General features: G+C 39.4%; 1 protein-coding gene across 1 annotated transcript; it reads left to right on the top strand.

Moving 5' to 3' along the window:
• Nucleotides 1–14,390: 14,390 nt before the first annotated feature.
• LOC113587271 (protein delta homolog 1) lies at nucleotides 14,391–17,410 on the top strand. The gene is made up of 5 exons (XM_027025850.2): nucleotides 14,391–14,533; nucleotides 14,775–14,838; nucleotides 15,278–15,355; nucleotides 15,515–15,656; nucleotides 16,023–17,410. Exons 1-5 carry the CDS (start codon nucleotides 14,471–14,473, stop codon nucleotides 16,774–16,776), a joined length of 1,101 nt encoding a protein of 366 aa, XP_026881651.2. The 5' UTR covers nucleotides 14,391–14,470; the 3' UTR covers nucleotides 16,777–17,410.
• The last annotated feature ends 4,793 nt before the right edge of the window (nucleotides 17,411–22,203 follow it).

The following is a 22,203-nucleotide window of genomic DNA, read 5'->3' on the forward strand; positions in this document are numbered from 1 at the left end:
CCAGCTAATGTGCAGTGCTGTCTGCGTGTTCCTGTGGGTTTAAATAGACACAATTAGCAAGGATAGGTGCATACAATCAATACTCCAGGGATTGGGAGCAAGGCTCGGAAGTGGAGTGATCCCTATCGCAAGTGGGCATCTCCTTCCTGCTGGCAGTTATCCCGTGACAGAACCCCCCTCCGAAGACCCTGCCAGCCTCCTGACACGTGGTCAGCCCGGTCTTCATGGAGCAGGATTCACCGGGTGCGCTCTGTGGAAGGAGGTAGTGAGGTCAGGGTCCAATACCTGGGAGGCCAGTACCCAGCTTCGTTCTTCTGGGCCATACCCCTCCCAGTCAACCAGGTATTGAAGTCTCTTCCCACTCCGATGCGAATCTAGTAGTGCACGTACCCTGTATGCCGGCCCTCCTTCAATGTCGATGGGGCGAGGCGGAGGACCTGGGGGGCGACCCTCCTCTGCAAGGGAACCCTCCACTACCGGGTCCAGGGCAGACACGTGGAAAGTCCAAGATGCCTTACTGTTTCCTGGCATACCCACACGATACGTGACATTAACTCACTCTAGTATGGTGTATGGGCCCTCATATTTTGCTTCCAGCGTCCCCGAGGGGCCTGCCCAGCCGTCTTTCATGCAAACCCACACCTGTTGTCTCAGCTCATATCGTGGAGTCTCCCCGTGTCTCATATCCACCTTCCTTTCATAGCTGGCAATTGCTTTGCGTAGGTTCTGATGCGCTTCCTCTCATACCCGCTCACTGCATCGGCACCACTTCTCCACGGCTGGCTGGTCAGGATGTGGGCGCATTCCATGGATAAAGCACTGGCTGATACCCTAAAGCACACTCAATCGGTGTCAGCCTCATGCCAGAATGGCGTAGTGAATTTTGAGCATATTCTGAGAAAGGTACTCCGGGTTTTGGGTGCTGATGACTATATAAACGTAAGAACGTACCCAGTTCTTGATTAATTCTTTCCACCTGTCCATTGGCCTGGGGCTGGTATCCAGATGTAAGGCTGACTGTAAGGCTGACCATGATGTTCAGCTTTCCCAGCAGCTCCCTCCAGACTCTGGACGTGAACTGTGTGTCCTGATCCAAAACAATGTCTTCTGGCAGTCCAAACTACCAAAATATGTGGTGGAAGAGCTGATCAGCCATCTCCCAGGCCATAGTTAGTCCTTTTAACAGGACAAATCTCACCATCTTTGAGAATCGGTCTGTGATCACCAATATGACTGTGTTCTTCTCCGAGATTGGCAGGCCTGTAACAAAGTCTATAGCAATGTGCAACCAAGGACATAGAGAACTGGGTAAGGGCATCAGATTATCTGCAGGTGGGGTGTGCGGTATCTTGCTGCGGCCACACTCTGCACAAGATGCCACGTATTTTATGATCTCACTATGCATGGTGGGCCACCAATACCGAGCACTCAGGAGTTGGACCGTGCGGGTGGACCCCGGATGTCCTGTTCCCACCGATGAATGTTCCCATGTAATGAGGGTCCTGTGGTGTTGAGGAGGAATGAAGAGGCGATTAGGTGGACAGTATGGGTGAGAGTTCACGGCTTCAATTTCCCGATCGATGTCCCACTTCAGTGTGGCCAAGAAACATGAAGGGGAGAGAACTGGTTCTAGATTGGTAGGTTGGGCTGTCACGTTATGCTGCCTTGAGAGAGCATCTGCGCTGACATTCCTTTCACCCGATCTATAGGTAACCTGAAACCGGAATCTGGAAGAGTGACTAGTGGGCTTGTCTCACATTCAGTCTCTTGGCTGTGTGAAGATATTCCAAGTTTTTGCGGTCCGTCATTACTGTAAATGAGTGTTTTGCCCCCTCTAACCAATGTCTTCACTCTTCAAAAGGGGAGTTTCATGGACAGTAACTCTCGATCTCCTATCCCATAGTTTCTTTCAGCTGGGCTTAGCTTTTTTGAAAAATACGTGATGGGTCTGAACTGTCCCACCTTTCCTCTGTGCTGAAGTATCCACCTCCACCACAAAAGGCTTGTCGGGGTCAAATTGCTGCAGGATGGGAGTTGTGGAAAAAGGGGTCTTAAGCTTCTTGAATGCTCTGACAGCCTCGGGGTGCCATTTCAGTCTCTTGGCTTGTCCCTGGAGCAAGTCCATGAAGGGCTGGGGTAGGGTACTGAACGACTTTATAAATCACCGATAGAAATTCACAAACTCCAGATAATGTTGGAGCTCCCGGAGCGTTTGTGGTTTGGGCCATTCCCTTACTGCTTCCACCTTACCAGGTTGCATGCGCATGCTACCCTCACGGATAATGTACCCTAGGAAGCTCACCTCCTGCTGGTGGAACTCACACTTCTCTAGTTTGCAGTACAAGTGATTATGCAAAAGGACCTGGAGGACAGCCCTCATGTCATGCACATGTTGGTTCCAGGAAGAAGAATAGATCAAGATGTCATCAATATAGGCAACAATGGATCTATTCAGGATCTATTGGCAGAACCAAGTATTCATAATGTCCAGAGGTTGTGCTAAAGGTGGTCTTCCATTCATCACCCTTCCTAATCCTTATCAAGTTATAGGCACTTCATAGGTCTAATTTTGTGAAATAACGAGTTCCCCTTAACTGTTCTAATGCGGCCAGTACTAAAGGTAGAGGGTAAGTTTTGTGGTATTAAGAACCTCATTAAGGCCCTGGTAATCCATGCATGGTCTCAGTCCCCCCGCCTTCTTCTTCACAAAGAGGACACTTGCCAAGGCTGGAGAGGTGGAGGGATGGATGTAGCCCTGCTGCAAAGCCTCTTTTATGTATTGACCCATGATTCTCTCCTCCTCCTGAGATAGAGGGTAGATTTTACAATGAGGTGGAGCAGCACCCTCCTTGAGCATAATGGTGCAGTCCCAATTGTGGTGAGGAGGGAGCTGGGGTCCCCTTCTAGGACTAAATACCTGCGCCAGGTCGCTATACTCCCAGGGTACCTGGAATAGGTTGTTTGCCTCTGGGCTCTCGATGGTCATGGACCGGAGAGATACGGCCAGTGTGTGGAAGCATTTACCTTCAAAGGAACACACCCACTCAAGTATATGGCTCCCAGACCAGTCCATGTGAGGGTTGTGCACCCTTAGCCAGGGTAGACCTAATATGAGTGGATGGGAAAGGGAAGGGAGAAGATAAAAGGCAATGCATTCAACTTGTACCTCGTTCATCTTTAAGGCTATACGTGGTGTGACATGCATTATATAACCTGAGCCCACTGGTCCTCCATCCAGTGCTTGAATGGGGCGGGCAGAGGAATTGCTCTTATTCCCAATTTCCTTGCAAATGCCCAGTCAATTATGTTCCCTGCTGCCCCTGAATCAAAAAGGGCTGAAGTGGATAAGATATGTCCCTGGTGCGACATGTTAACCTGGATCTTACACATTGAGAGTGCACGAGATCAACTCACCGGGAGGTCATTTTTCTTGCACTCTCTAGGGTTACGGCAGACCCCATCCCTGCCCAATTGCATGGGTTCTTCTGGGGTCTCCACCAGTCCCCCTAATGGAGTGTCCTCCCGATAGGGCTTCCTTCAGTCCAAGTAACGGTGTCTTTCCTGCAGCAGACGATCGTTTGTGATGGCCAATTGCACTGCTTTATTCAGTGTGGCCACCTCCTGTTTACAGGCTATTTCTGCCTGTAGCTCCGCCCTCAGACCGCGTAAGAATATATCCATGAATGCCGGTTCCTTCCACTTTGAGCCCGCTGCAAGGGTTCAGAACAGCGAAATCCGCTGCTGATTTAGCCCCCTGTTTCAAATGCAGCAAGACTTGCCTGCAGAGTCTCCCTTCTCCGGAATAATAGAAGATGGCTTTCAACTCCTAAAAAAGTATGATAATCATTCAGGAGTGGAAATGCGTTCACCACCAACGCGGTTCCCCAAGTGCGAGCCTTCCTGGTAAGCCTAGAGATTATGAAAACAACCTTGGCATGTTCGGGCAAGTGGGGTTGGTAACCAAAGAAAAGTTTGCACTAGATTATGAATCCTTCGCAGCCCTCTGTGTCTCCTCTGTATACCTCAGGGGTAGCTATGAGACTCATTACACCTTCTGGCACAAACAGTGCAGCAGGAAATGGGCGTCGGTTCTTGGGGTTCAAGGTGAGGCAATCCACACATGCCACGAGATTCTGATCAAAAGAGCGAATCTTTCCAATTTCCTGCCTCTGCTGATCCAGTGCCACCATTGCCTCGCTTCCAGGGGGCTGCACAGTCTGTGATGCAGGTGGCTCAGATGAAGCGAGAGGTGGGGTTGTGGGGAAGTGCTTTTTATTATCCATAGATAATAAAGAAACAGAAGCACTAACTAAGCAAAACACAGAAAGTAATCCTTGGGTCGAAGGCAGCACAGCAATGTTCAACAGCGATGCTGAGGGGTCGTCAGCTAATGTGCAGCGCTGTCTTCATGTTCCTGTGGGTTTAAATAGACACACAATTAGCGAAGATAGGTGCGTACAATCAATACTCCGGGGACTGGGAGTGAGGCTGGGAAGTGGAGTGATCCCTATCGCAAGTGGGCATCTCCTTCCTGCTGGCAGACCGGCCTCCCATGACATTAACACAAGTGCTACACCACAGAAGTTCTGTAGCAAGATTTTTAGGTAACACTTCACATTACATATCCATGGTTATAGTGTAACTATATCATTACTCACAATGTAATATACAGAGCAAAATGCATAACAATGTACTCATACTGTGGAAATGAAAAACCATATCAGTGTGCAAAGTGTATAGAATAATTACAGAGTATCAAACTCTTACACATTGTCAGTATATCATACTGAATGAATGATATAGCTACAGTGTTGCAGTGGCTATGTAATGTGTTACTGGTATTTGTGACAGTTCACTTAAGTATCAATATATAACCTCATAGAAAATCGGTTTCTCTGTAGAACTGAACTCGTTTCTTTCTCTAGATCACCTTTCTCATCCCTTTCAAACACTAGTGACAAATACAATGCAGCTTTCACATAAAAATAGTATGAGTGGCATTCACAGAGTGAAGGAGAGAGAGGAAGAAAAGACAGATATATGGCAAATCTGTCAGCTATAGGCACTGTGAAACTAGGTTGAGCTATATGTGTTGTAAAGGTTACTGGGGAGTAGAGGAGAGATGGGACATAGTGTGACTTTGGTTGTGTTTTCTGCATTGGAGCTGACAAATTGCTTTGCCTTTTGTGCTCCTTTGTTGCCTTGACAGCAGCATCTGCTTAAACCACTGTCACCCCTCTGTTTCCTTACCTGTTCTAGGCAGGCCTCTCCTTACCAAATAACAAACCAGTCACTTTATCGCAGCGAGCAGTGAAAGCATCTTGCAGACAAACATTAGCATACCTATTTATATAGAAATCCAGTCTTGGCTTTTAGTCTCACTGCAGGTATCTTTTCTGAAAGATCACATTACTAAATTAGTACAGAATTCCTTCACTGGTAAAAGCTGACACTGTAGAATAATTGACACTGCAGAAAATGGTAAAAAGAGCTTATGGCAGCTCAGTACCTTGTCCTGGTGAGTCACACAGCAATCCCATGTGGGTATTTTTAGCTTTCATCTCTCCTTATTTTGTCTCAAACACACAGTTCACTATTGGATGCACCAGTTTTTACAGATACCATCTTTTGAGGATTGTTCCTATGGTAACATGACATCAACTGACTCTTCAGAAGTGGGGTAAAGCACGATGCAACACTGAAAAAAAACAAAAAATGTTATGTTTTGACAAATTACACTGCATGTATATTTTTTAACCAAGTTAAAGAGAAATGTTTTGATACCTTTAAATGTTTAATTTTTTTATGAAAATGAGCCTTTTGTTCTTACTTTTTTTTGTTGACACAGTCAGGCACCAAAATTACACATTAATTTTAACCTGCATCATAGTAGACTTACAAGAAGTCTTGTAACCTCTAATTTTCAGAAAGCATGACAATGGGGCTCGGTAAGAGTTACTATCAACACACATATATACAGCTTTCTATATGTGGCTTTGTAAAATATAACTGACTTTAATAGCGACCAGGGTGTTTTTAAGATTTCAAAACACATACTCTTGTTAGTAAACAACTTACATTTTTACTCATTACTTACAATTCCTTAAAAAATATGGAATACTATAATAAAAAAATTAACAAAATGTATACATGATGGCCTGAATACCACAGAGCAAGGAGAGGGATGCACAGACCTCTCTTGACTCAGACTACAACAAGCATGAGACTAAAACAATAAGGCACTTACATACAACCAGTGCGACGTGAAAACGATGAACAAGAAACACCAAACACGAACAGCGAGCAATGCACACTAACGCTGACATGGACATGAACAATGACCGACCTCGACCTGCATACACCGGGGTCTAAATACATACATACAAACACATGAATGATAAGGTTCAGGTGTGATATAGCAAGGTGGCAGTCATATTGGTCACAGTCAACAATGAACTCCCACTGCACGTGGCGGGCCGTACCACGTGATCAGTGGGAAGGGGAGCATACCGTGACAGTATAGCTGAGGACATCAATCTGACAGAGCTTACACGTTTGATGGTTGTGAAAAATGCCTGGGTTTGTAGTCATTTTAATTATTTAATACCTTGAATTAATTATAGTTATTTAATACTTTGAATTATAGTTACAGCTATAAAACAAAAATAACAATGAAAATCACATTTTATTCCAGTTTGAAAGATCTATGCTTTGACAAGATCATCGCTGTTCTTTAGAGTCAACAGAAAGTCATCAGTTGTTGAAGGACATTTGGCTGGGAAGGGGACGTTTGCTTGAGAAGCCATTGGCTTTGGAATAGATGAGGCTGAGGGTAAAAGGTTGGGTAAAAGGCTATTAGGCTGATGGTGGTATTTGTTTTTGAGGGATATTTGGCTGTGGGGCTTGATTTTGGTTGAGGGGTAATTAGCTGTGGAGTTGTGCTGAAGGGCTATTTGGCTGTAGGGGGTAATTTAGGAGGAAGGATCATTGGCTATGGGATAGTTGAAGGTGAGGGGCCATTTATTCATCAGGGTAGGTATGGTTAAAGGCGGTTAGATTGATGGGATAGTTGTTGTTGGTATTTTGGTCAAGGGGCAGTTGATTGTGGGGTAGTCTGACGGTTTGTTTAGAAGTGGGTTAGTGTAGTGTGGTTCAAGGCTATTTGGATGGTGGGGCAGTTGTTGTTGAGGGGTAATTGGCTGTGTGGTGTCTCATTCATGTCATTAGATGGCCTACCTGGGGATTTTTCTAATTTGTTTCTTGCCTCACTTAATTCTCTCTGCTTATGCTTTCAGTTCCTTCTGTTTTTCCTCTGTTCTCTTTAATTTAATTTCTTAATATATTTATTTTTCCTTCCTTAACCCTCTATTTCCACCTTTTTCTCTCCTGTCTTAGAAATGCCTCTTTTAAGTCTGGTTGTGTACTGATTGTCTCTGTATACTTCCTTTGAAACTCTCTGTTCCTCTTCTTATGCTACTCCAGTTAGAGACTTTGTCTAGCCGCCCTGCACTGAAAAACACAAGAGCACTAGTCTATCATATAAATCTTCACAATACAACCCCCCCCCCCCAAAAAAAACTAAGAAGAACAGATCTGTGCCTAGACATTTTCAGTATCCGTGTTTGAATATCTTTTATCTTACTAGCCTATGACTGTTCTAGTCCTAACCTATATAATAATAATATTAGAAATAGTATTTCAATAGTATATTTCATATAATTAAACAAACAACATTGACACAACTCAACTCAGAAAATTTGAAGTAGTTGACATCTGACAGTGCTAACAAATTAGGCATTATTGTCACAAAACAAATGGAGTTTATATAGTTCTCATTTAATTTCTTCTGTTGGTGCTAGTTGCTAACAGTTCCTACTTCATAAGAATAAAATTTCCAAATACTTTCAAATACTTTGTTGACATATCATGATTGTGATACAAGGGGACTGCTTCCTTTGATATTGCCTAAATGTACATTTACTTTTTAATGAATACCTGATGGTGTTGACAAAATGCAGGGACTCAACTTTGGTGGTATTTCTCAAACCGCATCAAACATATGTGGGGAGACCTGAAGATGTTTACAGAGTTTACAGAGACTCATCAACCAATCTGACATTGAGAGGATCTGTATAAACTGACGAAATCCAGATGTGCAAAGCTTGTAGAGACATAGCAGAGAAGACTTGGAGCTGTAATTTCTACCAAACTATTGAGTGTCTGAATAATTTTGTGAATAAGAAATTTCAGTTTATGATTTTTAATTAATTTACAAAACTCTAAAAACATGTTTTCACATCATTATAATGGGTCATTAGGTGTAGACTCAGGGGTAATTACAAACACAATACTTTGCAACAAGTAAATGCTGAATATGTTCTGAATCCACAGTGTGTATGTATAATATGTAACATCCACATAAATGTGCTCTTTTGCACAAGGAAACAGAGTATCTGTTACAAAATATTCTCACTATCCCTAGCAAGAGTCTGTGGTATCCCCTCCATGCCTTTTAGTGCCAGAAACCCATGTCACTTATCACTTTTGTACTAACTACTGAAAAGTAAATGGAATCACTATTCTGGATGTGTTTCCTTGGCCTGGAATAGAAGATTGTGTTGACTGAACTGGCTCTGCAAAAAACTCAAACTGTTAAAGTGATACTGGCAAATTCCGGTCAGCCCTCTAAAATATCCACGTTCACTACCCCTGACCAGTTCCTACAATGCACTGTATTGCCAGGTTGGCCTTGACTCTGTAAAGTCCTCATTAAGTAGCACTCTTGGCCTTGCTGCTGCTGTCCTACAGGAGGACTTGTAGTGGATTGGTCATCCAATTTGTTAGTTCTGCCAGAAATGTATTAAGCACCAACTGGCATACAGCACCATAGAGAAGGAAGCCCTGGTGCATTTTGATGTTTACCTCAGTGGTTTATGGTCCATACAAACGGCAATAGGATTAGTGCTACCAGTCCTATTGCTGTTTGCATGGATCATAACCCACTCATTGTTCTCCAGTGAATGGTCATGCACTGGTCATTAATTGTTCAAGGCTTCAGCTTGATTGTTGTAAATAAAAAGTGTGTGTGTGTGTGTGTGTGTGTGTGTGTGTGTATGTTTCAAATTTGAGGGCTGGGGCTGATCTCCAACAGACCATGAATCTCCCCTTTGTAATCCAAAGCCATCGTGAGGCATTTTAAGCAGCCATTGTGATGGACCTGATAACTTTTCTATATGTCATGTACTGAAGTATGTATGAAAGCTGTCATAAATAATGAAAGTTGAAAGTCATCAGCAAATATCAGAAAATGTTTTTCTTCAATCAACAGTTGGTGAAATAATGAATCAATTACTCTACATTACTCTGCTATACTTTATTCAGTTATTATAAATGTATTTACTATTTATGTATGTATCAATACTATTGTTGATTTTCATACTGAAAGTGAAATATTTGTTTTTGTATATACATACATATGTTTTAATATTCTTAAATTATTCAATGATATTGAAATGTTAATAAAATGTAAATTCTGTTGTATTTGTTGTATCCCATTTCAAGTAGCAAAATTCTTTTGTTTCCTTGCACAGCCTGCTTTACTCAGAGTATCAGCTCAGTTCATAGATTAAGATCACTTAAGTTCACCTGGGGTGTGTTTGGAAACCTTTTCATTATCTCTCAGCTACTTTCCTCCGTTCCTTTTCTCAGTGAACAAGGAGAGAAAAGGAAGGGAGGAGAGAAGATAAGGTGAAAACATGTCACTTTAATGTGATGTAACTTTAACTCGACTTTAAAAAAGTGTGTAATTTAGTAATTGAGTAATTGACACATAAGCTAGAAAAAGGAGTATGAGTATTTACATGGAAACTGGATGGCTTTCATTTTTGATTGTCATGACTGAAGGGTCATGCCAGGCTGCAGTCCTTCTTAACAGTGAGCATACTTGAGTATTCTTTGTCTCCCCTACCCTGTAAAGCGATGAAGAGATGGAGAAGATAAGGAGACACGTGGAGGAAACAAAACTAGATTACTTAGATGTACAGAACATTACATAAAGTTTGGCATTTATGTTCCAAATGATTTTCTATCTTTTGAATGGAGACAAAAAGCATGACTGTTTTATGAGAGTTGTTGATGGAGTTTTGCAGTCAATTTCTGAAGATTTATATCTATGTGAATAGAGGTGGCATCTGGACATGATTTCCAATGTCTGAGACTACAAAATGCACCTGAAGGCAGTTTATGATTGGCTGAAGTCAGTGAATAAAGTGATGGGATTATAGAGATCTAAATGCATTCCATGCTATAAAAACTACAAGTTAATTTTCTACACAAAAGAAGGTGATGTCCCTCTCAAGATGATAAAGATAAAATGGCAAAGAAAAGCCTTGCCAACAAGCTAACCGATGCAGATCTTACACTGTTCAATTGTCATCTTAGCAAGCTTTCATCTCAAGGAACTTGCAGGCACAAGCACTGTTAACAGCAATTGCACTGGAACCCATGGCATGGAGGGGCTAGAATTTTGACTTAATTGACATAGAAATAGCAACTAAACAAGCAAATTACATTACATTTTTATTCAATGTAGTTATGCTATTATGGTATGAATCACTCATTTACTCTGTACTCTGTAATGTACTTTGATGGTTGAATATGGTTCACATACACTATCCTACTATCCACCACCCTATGATGGTGTGTACTGTGAAAATCACATGAAATCAAAAATAAAACTGGAAATAAGAAAAGCCAGACTTAAAGAGTAATTAGGGCAAATCTGAGTTGATGTAACCGCCAGTGGATTTTGCTCTCTGAATCAGAGTGACAGGATTGTAGTGCAGAGTGATGTACAGCTATTTTAAATGAGAAATTAAATGTAATTTTCCCTTAAGAAGTTGATGATCAGATTCTAACACATGATGAATGTTCCATGAGTACTAAAATTAATGTCACCAAGAGAAAATACAAGAGTAATGCACTGTATTGCAGTAATTTAGGATTGTAATGTGACATTAAAACTGCACTGGAAAGTAAGAGCAAATGCAAATGAATCATCTTCCACAAGTCTGATTTCACAAAGTTCTTACTGTCTAGTGGGACACTTCCTGGGTCAAGATAACTGTATAAGGCTGTCTGAATATGTACTGTATGTAATGACTTAAAGTGTTATGTACTACATGAAGGCATTATCTTTTGGATTTATGAGTAACTTGGCAATGGTGTCTTTAACTGAGCATTAACTCCATCATTGATCTCAGATGGTTGTGCTTTTTGAATGTGATTTCTAACTTGCTTAAAAAAGTTAAAATGAATACACTGTCATGAAAATATTTTTAAATGTGCTGCTGCAATATCTAATCAAATCAGCTCTACCCAATTCCTTCAAAACCATGGTTGCCACTTCACCACCATGTTCAGGTGTTTCTGGCCCCAAAAATAGCAAATGAAAAACTGGTTTACTACTAACAAAACTACCAATGAGAATGTAGAATTTATTTAATCTAGTGTAATCTAGTATAATTTAAATAATATCATGTTTGCTCCTAACTAACTACCTGGTGCTTTTGTAGTTTTATATTTGAGATTCCCATCACATTTTCGGTTTGTTTTTCAGGTTTCCAGGGTCTGCTTTTTATGCATATACAGAAAATGTAAATTATCATTATTTGATACAAAAGAAATGTGAATAAGAGATATATATTGTGATTAACAAAAACAAAAAAGGGGGGTTCTGTTGTTCCACCCCTTATTTCAGTGTTCCCTGCCCTGGATTTGTTACACCTGTTTATAGATGGTATTCATTAGTCTGTGTATATATACCCCTTGTTCCTGTGTCTCAGTTGTTGGTCTAATGTTCTCATATGTATATTTGCTGTCTTCCAGATAAATTTCCTTTTGATTTTTCTACCATGTTTTTGTGTTGTCAGTTTCCCCTTTTGGAATCTCCTTTATCTTGTATTTTGTTTTGTTCTTTTGTTTTTGGTCATTATGTCAGTCAGCACTTTTTCTGACCATCAGCTTAATTAAGATCCTCCGACTATGTGCTTGTGTCTTGCTCTGCCTACTGCTACATTACATATGCTGCAATACACTTTGTCTTGTGTGTTGTTTTTAAGTTTTACCAATTATTTTATGTACCATACAGAATTTAGATTATTCTAAGTACATTATAAAATCTCTGGCCTTTCCTCTAGTGTAGTTCTAGCAATAGTAGACCCCCAGGCCTGAATCTGGGCAAATTCTGGAAGGCTAAGGAGTTTTACCTAATCCATAAACCAAGCATGATCTTGTACCTTTTAACGTTTATATGAGTGAGCCTCTGAATAAGCCCTGATAAAGTGTGGAAAAGATAAATATCAAGAGCAACAAACCATTTAGCATGGCTGCCTATTAAATAACACAATATTTAAAACAAGTAAATCATGGGCAGTTAAATAAATTGCACAGCTGGAAATGACTGGGTCTGTAGAGAGAAACCTTCCTTAAGTACTTCTCAAATTAGGTGAAGATGATTTATGAATAAGACTGCCCTGTAATCTATTTCAACAATATATAGGGTGCTTTAACTGTAATTACATAAGCTGAGGAGACACAGGCAACACTTAACCTTCAGCTAACAAACCTTCAACCCAGCTCCACACTTGCTTGTTTATTTTCCCTGTCTCCTATTGGCCATCAATCAAAGCTATGACGTGACCTCTCATAGCTTCTCATCAAGTCTGTAGCACCCTTAGGTTGATGGAGGCTGGATAAAAGATCAGAACTCAAATGAGATCAAATGACAGCAAATCAATGGCTGATGCCACTGCTTTATTATGGCAAATAAAAAGCCAGTATTTGCAGACAGGTTTTTTTTTTTGTTTTTTTTTTCTTTTTTTTCTGTTTCTGCTTCTAGAGAGGCAGAACAGAATACAGAATGGTTCAGCAGTTATGTAGCACGTCTTGTTTTTGCCACAGTAGCTAATATGGATCTTTTTCCTTATCTGAGATTTCTTTCCATGCACACTTTGAAATGCCCAGAAGGCTTGCCATGACTGTACATTTGAGTTGTTCTTATATATATATATATATATATATATATATATATATATATATATATATATATATATATATATATATATATATATATATATATATATATATATATATATATATATATATATAATTGCTTCTATATTCAGAATGTAGATTTGTAATTGTAAATCTAGTAGATATTAGTAATATATAGGAATATATGTAAATATAGTTCTGGGAGTTTCAAAGTGTGATGGCAGAAGCTGCTGATTGGCAGCACAGTGCAAGTAGGAACAGAATCACTGTCTTGCAAAGTGACTTGCCTTGAAGTAATTTCCCCTGGTAGCATAGGGAGTCTTCCACTGAAAGTGGAGTCTGGAGGCTGTAACATTTAATTGGGCCTTGGGGTTTAGCAATACATTTGGACACCTAAAATATCCTTGCATGTACAAAGAAGGAATCTACAGAATAATTTTTAGTTGAGGAAAGAGAGAGGCTGCTTACTCCTCAGAGACAACCTGTGTAAACATGTGCAAATAGCTGGTTATAGAAAATTACATTTGCAACTTATGCTGCCTTGACTGCAGATTTTGAAAATCATGATGTCTGAAGCAATTTCACTGCATGTCAGTTTCCCCTTGTTATGCCTCATTATCAATTCTTGTAAGATGAACGGTACAAAAATGAAATCCTATATGTCTAATATATCTAGACCATGTTTAAGAAAGGTATATGTAACTGACATAATAAGAATATAGAATGAATACACTGAAATACAATTAATGTTCTATATTTGATTCCAGCAGAATTTATAAACCTGGAGTTGTGGAATAGAATAGTCTGTTTGTTTTTGGACGGCTTTCTAAGAATGAAAAGCAACTTCACTATTGTCCTTAAGGCGGTTGGTGTGCTGGACAGCTCCATTCTACCCTGAGGTGGGAGGAGCATATTTTGAATACCACAGTGCAAGGACGAGCTCTTCTCATAAAATCCCGGGTCTGTGTTGCATCCGAGAGGCTTTCTGCTGTTTGGAAGCTACACCAATAACTTAACAAAAATGTAATACTGTAAATATCCTTTATTGCGAGTAGTAATGTTATTAGTACTGAGAAATATTTGTCAAATACTTTTCAGGGTAACGGTGAAGGTTATATTCAATATTTTCATAGCGTCTGGTGTTATTATTAGAAACAATAACAAAAAAAACAGTCGAAAAGCAACATATTGCAGCAGGAACGACATACTTACTTTGGCCATATTTGTAACTGATTTGCATTTACAAGTTACAAGACTGATCTGTAATTGAGATGCGAGTCACTGGACCATGCGTGCCATGAAGGTTGTCGGAACCCTGCGCTCTGTCAGAGACTATCGCCGAGTCGCATCACTTTTGTAAGAATATACGCGTTTCAGGACGGCAAGCACTTAAACCCAAGTCCAAGGATGAATATATATGGATTTATGCGGCTGGGATTTTCGTGCTTACTTTTCCACGGTTTTTCACCCCTTAGTCAAGGTAAACTGTCTCTACACCTTTTTTTTTTTTTTTTTTTTTGTACTACTAATACCTACCGATGATCGATTATCTGTTGCATTTTGTATGTCAGTTATTTAAACAGTGTGTTGAAATTGCAAAGTATGTAATTGATATGAAAAGTATGGATATTATTTTTTTTTAAAGAAATGTAATTTGGCATTCCCTTTCATTTACAATGAATGTTTGAATATCTTTGCTAACTAGTAATGCATTTATACAGGTTCAGAATGCAGAGCGGGGTGCAATCTTGACAATGGTTTTTGTGAAACGAATGGCGAGTGCAGGTACGTTAAGACATTCAACTGTCTGACTACTTTTTATTTATTTTGGCGTGTTATCTTCAGCTTCCCCAAATTATACAGTGTATTTCTCATCAATTCTTTTCAACTTACTCTTCAGTAACTATAAAACAACTGGAAAATGCCCCAAGTAGCAATCTATGTTTACTGTATTTAATATCACAGACTTAGTTTATACTAGTTAATACTTTAGAAATTAAAATTTAGACTTACACAAGCTGCAAAATTTCTGAAGGAAGGACATTTGTCATCAGTAAAACCGCTGTGATCCTGTAGACCTCAGGTTTACTCACTTAAAGGCTAAATGGCTTGTGATTATTAAATGCTGAATAATTACAGGTGTTATGACTCAAACATTCTGCTTTACCCAGGTGCAGGCCTGGCTGGCAAGGTGCTGCATGTGAGAAATGTATTCCTTTCCCAGGCTGCCTTCATGGAACATGTGAGAAAGCCTGGCAGTGTATCTGTGAGCAAGGCTGGGTGGGCAGTCAGTGTGACCAAGGTGAAGGGCCCCTTATTGAAATCATCTGTTCAAATTTTCTCTGAGCAGTTATAAATGTGATGGCAGATGTTGGCTGAGCAAGAATATCACATTAAAATGAAAGGGAAGCAATATATTATGCAATGGTTAAAAAGCTGTAATTTTTATTTTTGCTTTTAGATATCCATCTGTGTTCAATAAAACCTTGTTCTGGCAATTCAACCTGCATTGAAACAGGAGAGGGTGGATACCTCTGCATCTGTCCTCCTGGATATACAGGGAAAAACTGCCAGTTGAAGAAAGGACCATGTCTAACAAATGGGTAATAGATGTCAACACTATTTTGTGAAGTATGGAAGATCATTCAGTGGTGCTCCTATGTCTAGAAAATCTCAATATTATTGTTCGTTTAGTAATAAGGTCCAATAATTACTGAAAACACATATTGTAATTTAATATCCCACTTGTGTGATTAATATTGATTGTGGTGAACATCCTCATTTAACCCTGTCACACCATTCATGTGACACCTTTTCTTTGAATGTGTAATTTAAAAGGAATCACATAAAAACCTTCCTAAAATATGAAGTTGCTTTTCAGATAATTGTGCTAAACATATCCTATCAGAGAGTTACTCTTAAAATCCTTTGTGTCAATGTAATTTTGACATGTGTGCTTTCATTTATAGCTCTCCATGTCAGAATGGAGGCACCTGCATGGATAATAGTGCAATTGACAGTCAATCTTCTTGCCTCTGTCCACCTGGTTTCACTGGAGATTTCTGTGAGATCAGTGTTGACAAGTGTGAGCCTAACCCGTGTCTGAATGGGGGCACCTGCATGGATCATGGTGTGGACAACATCTGCCTTTGCCCTTCTGAATTTTCAGGGCCTATCTGCAATGTGAACTTGACTTTGTGCTCCAACAGCACCTGTGGTCAAAGGGACACTTGCTTAAACAAGACTGATGGTACAACCCGTTGTGTTTGCCCACCAGGTCTAGCAGGGCTTTCATGTGACCTTCACACTCACAAGCTGAAACCAAAATCTAGGCCAAAGGCTCCAGGCCCAGATCATGCTCCCCAGCACTACAGCCTCCCAGCCCATGCCTTCCACAAGCTGCTAAGGCCACCTGAGCGTGAACTTTTGAAGATCACTCTGAAGGAGACTGTGCACACATCCAGCACCCTGGTCACCCGCAGCCAGGTCATTTGCTTTGCCGTGCTGGGTCTACTCACATGCCTGGTTGTCCTGGGAACCACGGGCATCATCTTCTTTAATCGCTGTGAGACATGGCTAGCGAATGCTAAGTACAGCCAGCTGGTGCGGCAGCAGAGGGACTACCTCCTGAGGGCTGCCAGTGGCGAGGAGAACTCTGTAAATATCATCCTGCCTGAGAAAATTAAGCTGACCAATTATGGGAAACATTATACATCCATATAAGGCAGAACTAAGGATTTTTGTCATGTGAGAGGTAATTGAACATAAATGTTAAAGAAATAGAGGAAAAGAGGAAAATATCCCCCAAAATGATCAACAATTTATCTAGGAATTCATGGGTTTCTGCTAGATTGGACAGTTCATTGTTGGCATGTACAATAATTACCATAGTATGCATCATGTGTGGATAGCGGCTTAGTTAACATCTGATGAATAAAAAATATATCTATACAAAATGGCTAAATAGTTTTGTTACAAATTACAAAATACCACATCTGAAAATAAATTACAAACTAAGATGTGCATATTTAAGCAGAATAATAATTTGAATCGTTCAATAGTGCCTTTGTAGAGCAGAAGACACAGTTCAGAGATAATTGTTGTCAAAAAGGGCAGAGACTAAAATGATGATTAGGAGCTAAATAAGAAGCTCTTACTATTTGACCATAGCCATTTTAACTTGGCCACAAACACAATATTCTAGAGTGCCAACCAATGTAGAAGTAACAGGAAGTATTAAGACATGAGCCATGCACTGCTGAAATACACTCTGTACTTAATGCACAGCTATCTTGGTCTTCCCTCTTCATCCTACTGTACTGACAGCCTTTGTTTAACTCACAGATAACTATATCCAGGAAAAAGCATCAGTGGAAGAGGCCTCCTCTTTTCTATTTAGAGAACACAGAAAATAGAGCAAGACATAGACATAGACATACGAAGACATAGACATACCTACAGCAACTTATGGTTTTGCTTGTGTAGGGAAGAAATAAAATGGCAGGTTAAGTGGAGATGGGGGGCTTAAAAAATACACAAATGTTTTAATGAAGATTAGAATGTTGGAACAAGTTATGTTCCTTAAATAGTTTGGTAGGTTATTCTAAAAGATTGATTAAAGACCAGTCATTTACAGTCAGTTTATAATATCTACTGTTGAAATATCACAGAAATATCACAGAGCTATAAGGAAAACGAACAAAAAACGTTAAACTAAATAAAAGGGAGAAAGCCGGTGGAAAGGAATATCTTAACAATCACTAATTTGACAAGATGCCTTGTAAAAAGGCATAGACAAACCAAATAGTGTGTTACAGCAGGTTAACCTCAAGGTGACAGGCAAGCATACTTTCGTAAAGAATAGTTCACATTCAAAGTGATATAAAATGGTAATTTGAAAAAAAGTTAAAAGTTTAGTGTTAAATGGAGAAAACACATTAAAGCAACAACTATATTGCAATATTGTTGTATCACAGTATTTTCATAGTCACATACATTGCATACTAGTCTATTTTAGTTTTTCATTTCCAAAATAAAAACCATAACTGCAAAAAAGAAAAAAAAAGAATAAGAATACATGCAACTAAAATACTGTGCAGCTCAGCTCAGCAAATATTCACCTCAATGTTCTGTTCATATGCTGTGGTGTTAAAAGTGAATTTAGTGACCAGTGTAATGACCAACAGGCAAAAACATGCTTTAATCTTGTGGCCCTGCTGTTACAATCTGATTAGCATCTAGCTCTGGACATCATATACTAATATAGGAAACTTTTCCCCAAAGCTAAGAATGTTCTTCTTAAGATGTGCTGAAAAGATTATTTAATGGTCTACCAAGAATGTCACATTGGCTGATATAACTTTGGATTAAAGTAGAATAACAACAAAAAAAGTCATGACAACGATATCAGTAGAGAAAACACATCTTGTGTGAAATAAGATCACAGAAATTGGTTTATGGTGAAGTGCTCAACCTCAAACATCCAAAGTTCAAGACTAAAATAAAACTCAGAAGATGAGGCAGCTCTTTTCAGGTTTTTAAAAATTTCAGCCAAATTAATAAATACAGTGTTACACTCTCCAATTTATACCACATGTATCCACAAAATTCAGTCAATCATTAAAAATATAACCTGTATCTACAAGCTAAAATTACAGTCTGGGTGTATAGTTTTGAGGTAACTGTTATATGAATAAACCTCCTTGAAAATTAAACAGAGTATTTGTATTGTTTTCATACAGATACTGTTTTCATACTTACTTGAGATACAGCTAGGACCATACATTTTTTGTAAAACATCATAATCTTAAAATCTAGATTCCACATATAAAATCTAGATTCAATCACACAATGACTGTGTTGTCTTACCCATTATCTTGTTCTTAATTTTCAAAATTATGATTTTATATTAAGTGAAAAAGGTGTCAGAAAGGATGGTCTTTGCTACCACCTTGTGGTTATGTTGCATCAACCCTGCAAGCGTCCAGATATATTACATTTTTTAACAGGCCTTTTTGTTTCCATTTTGTGTCTTCTGATTGGCTTCTGTTTGCTGAATTGTAATAAATTTCCTCTTTGAACACTTAAGAAAACCTGAAGGAAGGGGTTGGAGCCAAAACCTATCATGGCAACTCAGGGCACAAGGCAGGCACCAACCCTGGACAGGGTGCCAGCCCATTGCAAGACTGGTGTAAACACACACACACACATACACACACACACACACACACACACGTTTTTTCACATCAGGTCAATCAACTTAACATACATCTTTGGAATGTGGGAGGGAACCAGAGTACCTGAAGAAAACCCACATAGGGAGAATATGCAAGCTCCACACAAATAGTGACTGGGAATCAAACACAGGTGGGCACTCAAATTCATGGACCGAGCCCTTTCTGTAGGGACCAATAATGCTTAACTTAGAAACAAATGCTTTGAAATGTACTGTGATTGAATATAATCAATAAAAGATGTCAGTATTGTTAATTTTGAGACTATTATGTGGATGTCTTTTTCATGAAGTAAGCAAAACCTTTTCATTTTTATAGAAATGAAATTGTTTATAGGCCTTATAAAGTAGCGATGTTCACTTGTGAGAATTTTAGTTGTTATACATAGGATGAGTAGTAGATCATAACATCTCTGTTCAGTTGCCTATATGGAGCAGATATCTAAATTCCTTTCTAACACGCTGCCAGACTTATTCCTTTAGGAATCAAATCATTCAATTCAATATAGACCACCCATCACACCCACTGCGTTTTATTTTCAAAGTACTCATTTTCTACTCATTTACTATTATACTGCTGTTCAACCACTTTGTTTACTATTGCATTGTTAATACTGAATCAGAGTAGGTTACTACTTTAATGAGTAATAGTGCAAATTCTACCAGCTGTGGCTTGTGGCTTGTGGCTGACTTTAGGTAATGTTACTACTTCATTAACTTTGTTACTGTTACCATCAGTAGCAAAGAGCTCTGCTTGCTATTCAGAGCCTATAAAGACCAGTAAAATAATTGCTCACAAGAGCATTATGTATTTAACAAAAATGGTGAATTTGAAAACATGACATCTATGATCTGAAAACATGAAACATTATGGAATATGCAGTTCTATACACTCTATTATACTTTGTTCAGCAAACAGCTAGTGTTGAGAGTGCTAGCTGTCTCGGGGCTGACAAAACTGTTGAACTCTAGACAAAGTGCTCAGTGCATTTGGATGTCATCTTTCAAAGCGCTTCGGTTCTTAATTCTTGCTTTTACTGCCCCTCCTTTTCTATTTTTATTGCACATCCTTTTAGTCTCTCTAGAATGTTTGGGTGGGTGACAATGACCAAAGTTTATTAGTCAGACAGAGTGTTCAAATGATAAAGATATTTCACATTACATTTCTGTAATAGTGATTGTATAAGAGTAAGAGATTTATTCAGTTGTAGGGTTAGGGTTGGGTTTGATACTACTGAACTGTAATCAAAACTGAGAATTTGGTATGACAAACATTGAACCAGGGAGATCTTTTACTTGTCTTGTTGTAATCTCTCAAGTTTTTTATCCATCAGTGGAACCTAGAGAAGCTAGCGAAAACATTTAGTTCGAGTTTTACACAATTGTTTAATCTTTTCAATCTTTTGAACACACAGATGACATAGGAAATGTTATATTTTAACAAATGTTAGACAGATGCTGTAGTGAAAAAAATGTGTCCGATGTTCAGTTCTACTCTGGGGAATAACATTTCTCATCAAGAAGTACATTCAGTGATGAATGGACTTGAACACTAACATAAGTGAGGTGACCATACAAAACACTTTGCAAACCCCAGTATATTTTATTCCATGCATATATATTTTTGATAGTGATGTGCATGAGTTCACTGAACACTCAAGAGAGTTTAATAGATAATTAAATAGTATAAGTACTCTGGGGATTGTCCCCTTTACAGAAATGATCCAATATCTGTTGAGAGACTCTTCTTCACATAATGAATTTTGCAAGTAAATACAAAATTACAGAAAACTGAAAGGAGGTCATGGAGTAATTAGATTAATGTGTGCAAGGGAAAGGATTAAGTGAATATCAATCCTTAGTGTTGACTTGGCTTAATGCAAGGCTTGTGCTGGCATAGGAGTGTTGATATAATGCATTCCAGAGTCTGGAATCAGTGGCACTGAAACATCTAGCTCTGAGCATGGAGTGCTTTCTGAATTGGGATAGTATGAAAACCAGTGTCAGAAGATCGGAATGTGCAGATTGTAATGGAATGAATGAGAATTTCAGGAACAATGGAAGAGCCAATCCATGAAATGTTTTCTAAAGAATAATAAGAATTTTGAATTGCATTTGAGTTGTAATGGGAAGCCAGTGAAGTTTCTGACAGATAGGAGAGAGAAGACAAATTTCTTTGTATGGAACAGGTGCAGTGTCCAATTTTCCTTGGGTTAACAAAGTGTTATCTTGTAACATTTTCCCCCACTGACCCTCCCAGGCTAGAAGATAATGAAAAAGTACTCTGTGGATTGTCTCTGGGGACTCCCAGGCCAGTAGATCAGTTTTACTGGCACCTTGTACATTTTTACTGGCCCCCCCAAAAAGAGCAAAAAAACCCCCACTATTCAGTAAAAGCTTACATTTTTTAATTGCATATAGTAATTTTTGGGCAAACAACAAATAATTTTCTCAATTTCTTCTTAGAATATTTTTAATATCTTAAATATCTTAGTGCACTTCATGACACTGAAGCCCCTCTCGACCGATGCTGTGGTCAGAGGCAGGACCAAGCTCCATGATGAGAAAGAGGTTGGTGAAGAATTTCCTCCGCTCTTCATCCTGGAAAAGGTCCTGCCAAGCATTCCTTTGTAGGCCCTGTTGTAGGAGCTTGACCAGTACCTTAGCACTTGGTCACTCCACACACTGTACCTTTTCTTAGTCACATCCCATGTAATCAAGCACATTGGCAAAGTGGCCACTGACGGTGGCACAGTGGTCCATACTACAGCTGGTGAGCTCTTGATGTTCAGACGTCCTCTCTACTACTCTTGCTGCAACACCTGAAGACACTCAGCCCCACTGAATCGGTACTGCAGTCTCACAACCACACTGGACAGGAGCATCCTGTTCACACTGTAGGGTAAGATGGGTAAGTC

Source organism: Electrophorus electricus, chromosome 13 (assembly GCF_013358815.1).
Source record: "Electrophorus electricus isolate fEleEle1 chromosome 13, fEleEle1.pri, whole genome shotgun sequence".
Classification (NCBI taxonomy): domain Eukaryota; kingdom Metazoa; phylum Chordata; class Actinopteri; order Gymnotiformes; family Gymnotidae; genus Electrophorus; species Electrophorus electricus.

Bases quoted from the DNA above. Each gene is read 5' to 3' on its own strand.
- LOC113587271 (XM_027025850.2), top strand. From the start codon at position 14,471: ATGGATTTATGCGGCTGGGATTTTCGTGCTTACTTTTCCACGGTTTTT. The intron at 15,356-15,514 runs GTGAAGGGCCCC...TTTTGCTTTTAG, and splicing joins GGGCAGTCAGTGTGACCAAG to ATATCCATCTGTGTTCAATA. The intron at 15,657-16,022 runs GTAATAGATGTC...TTTCATTTATAG, and splicing joins GGACCATGTCTAACAAATGG to CTCTCCATGTCAGAATGGAG.